General features: G+C 34.2%; 1 protein-coding gene across 1 annotated transcript; it reads right to left on the minus strand.

The window, feature by feature from the left end:
- Positions 1–702: 702 nt before the first annotated feature.
- Positions 703–2,341, minus strand: LOC107860515 (NAC domain-containing protein 92). The gene is made up of 3 exons (XM_016705899.2): positions 1,931–2,341; positions 1,570–1,847; positions 703–1,489 (listed from the first exon to the last, which is right to left on the minus strand). Exons 1-3 carry the CDS (start codon positions 2,115–2,117, stop codon positions 974–976), a joined length of 981 nt encoding a protein of 326 aa, XP_016561385.1. The 5' UTR covers positions 2,118–2,341; the 3' UTR covers positions 703–973.
- Positions 2,342–2,842: the final 501 nt, after the last annotated feature.

Below are 2,842 nucleotides of genomic sequence, written 5' to 3' on the forward strand. Positions count from 1 at the left end.
ACGAAAATGGCCCGGTAAAAAACGATATTGTCAAATATGGAATATGGCGTTTGTGTAATTGCAAAATAGAAAAAGTCAATTGCTATTTATGATTTTCTTTCTCTCCAACAATAGGTTTGTAATTGGTAAGATAAGTGGCTCGTGGTCATGTTTTTCAATAAGCAGTTCAAAAAACTAATAATAATAATAAAAAAAAATAACATGCGAAAAAACTTTTAAAAAAAATTAATATCTATTATTATTTAGATGAACCCCTCCCATCCACTTGGCTCTGTCACGGAAGATAAGCCATAAAACTGGGTTGGTAGCCTAACAGTAGGAATGGCAGAGAGTTCACATACGAATCCTCCTGTGTGTGTATGTGATGCAAGACTGAGCTACTGCTGTAAGATGGTGCAACCCACAAACTTCAACAAATGATGCAATCACATACCAACTAATCTAACTAATACGTTAAAAAAATATCTGAATCATCCTAACTAACTGAGATTTTTGATAGCATGACAATCACATTTTTCTATTGCCAAGTACTTAATGACAACATCAAGAAATAAAGATGCTTTACGCATCTCGAATTTGAGCTATGAAAAATAAAGAAACTCTCGATAGGAATGCTCATTCCGTCCCCGATGAATTAATTCAAAGTGAATTCAGATTAGTTGGACAAGTTAGTTTTTGATGCAATGAAAACAAACCAATCAATCATTCAAGTAGGAGATGATTTACATTAAACTTCATTGTAATAATATTAACAAACCAATTAACTTGTGTATTATTTCGAATCGAGACAAATCTATACACAACAGAGTACTACTACTGCAACTGATCTAAATAATATCTGGGAATAATCAGCACAAATCCTCTGTCCCACATTCAATCTATTATTTTTTTTTCCCCTTCTCCATTTCTATTTCTATTTCATTTTTCAAGCCTTAACTAGTCCCTACTAAATGTTTTGTCCAGCTCTCAAATTTCAATAATTCCAGAGACAATCGATGTCCACTGGGCCAGTTGAAGTGATATTGAAGTCATGATCCTCGTAACCTCTCAAATTCTGTTTTGATTCTGACCCATAATTGTTGTCTAGCAAAAGCCTCATTATAGAGTTATCTTGCATCAATCCAGAATCAGCGTACTGGAAATTATCGATGTAGGACATGGATTGGTTTGGCACATTTGAAGGGTCTTTTGGGAATTCGACAGAAACAGGCGAACAAGACAGAGGCTGAGGATGATGATGATGTGTTTGAGGTTTTTGGTCCTCCACTGAATCGGAGAAGCAGGTCACATGTGAATTACATGTCTCTCCACTACTTCGAGCTGTTGTTGTAATCTTAATATTATTGTTGTATGGTGACATGTTCGTTAATGGTGGCAAATTTGAAGACCTCAAATTATCGGTCATATTGTTGCTTCTTATGAGATTTGAGATAGGTATCTTTTTCCCACCTGAACTCTTCTTGAAAATTCTACAAATCACACATTCATTCTGCAAGAATATGGGAATATAACACATAAAGATTAAATCCTGAATACAAGAGGGAAGTATTGAATGGTTCTTGGTTTTACCTTAGCAGTTTTGGGGAGATTGTGGACTGAATATTTGCCATCTAATCTATATTCATGCATCACCCAATTGGTTTTTTCACCTCTGGGCGCTCTTCCTTTGTAGAAAACAAGTGTTTTCTTCATACCAACAAGTGTTTTTGACTTGAATATTTCTCTATCTTTGCCTGTTGCCTTCCAATACCCTGCTTCTGTGGCTCTGTTTGTTCTCTGCCCTGTTGGATATTTCTTGTCCCTGATACAAAAGAAGTACCATTCTTTCTCACCCATTTTTGCCCTCCCTACACAATTCAAAAAATAAATCAACGCAATAATTAGCCCTTTTTTCTACACAAGACTCGACTTCAAATTCAAGAAAACTTACATGGCAAATCCCATGGTTCAACTTTGTTCAAATCCACCTCACCAATAGCTCTAGCACAAAAGCTACTATCAAGAACCTTTGGTGCTAAATAGTGTGTAATAAGCTCTTCATCTGTTGGATGAAATCGAAAACCAGGAGGCAATTCCATTTCTTCTTCCTGCCCACCAAATCCACACATAGTTTCCATACTTCCTTACTCCAAATTGTAATAATAAATAAATAGAAGAAAAGGGAGCCTTTGGATTCTTACAAATAATCTGATGATTGAAAGCAATTGAAGAGGAGAATTATATGAAGAAGTGAAAAAATATGCACAAAGGGTCAGTGGGGCTAAGGGAAGAAAACAAGAAAGCTTATAGTAGAAAGATAATTGGTATTCAGATAAAAGTGTAGCTAAGGAGGAACACCAGGTCTCTTAATAGTAGTTTGTTATCACACAAATAATTTAAAAAAAAAATTAATTAAATCTCTAAAAATCAACTTGAGTTGGGCAGTTTTTGGCTTTAGTTTTTATTAACAAAAAAATCGTCGCTTTCGTGTTGAAGTTGACCAAAAGCACCTCCTTATCTCCATACTTTCTGCTTTCATATTTCAACTCCAATTTTAATGATTTAATTAAAATGAAAAATGGCGTAACCATATGTGTATGCCATTAGGTAACACTGGAAATTCAAACGGGCTGGAAAATTGCTCTGTTAGTTGTCATTTGTTTAGCTAATATAATCTACTCGCTCGTTCCAAAATACTTGCTATAATTTTTGTTTTTGAAAGACAAACAAGATGAGTTTTAAACGACGTCAAATTGGTATGAGAAAAATTACAATTTAAGTACTTTCTTCATTTAAAAAAAAAATAATCTGCTTTTCTTTTTAATCTGTTAAAAAAAATCTCCTTTCTTTTGGTAATACATTA

This window comes from Capsicum annuum, chromosome 2 (genome assembly GCF_002878395.1).
Source record: "Capsicum annuum cultivar UCD-10X-F1 chromosome 2, UCD10Xv1.1, whole genome shotgun sequence".
In the NCBI taxonomy this organism is placed as follows: domain Eukaryota; kingdom Viridiplantae; phylum Streptophyta; class Magnoliopsida; order Solanales; family Solanaceae; genus Capsicum; species Capsicum annuum.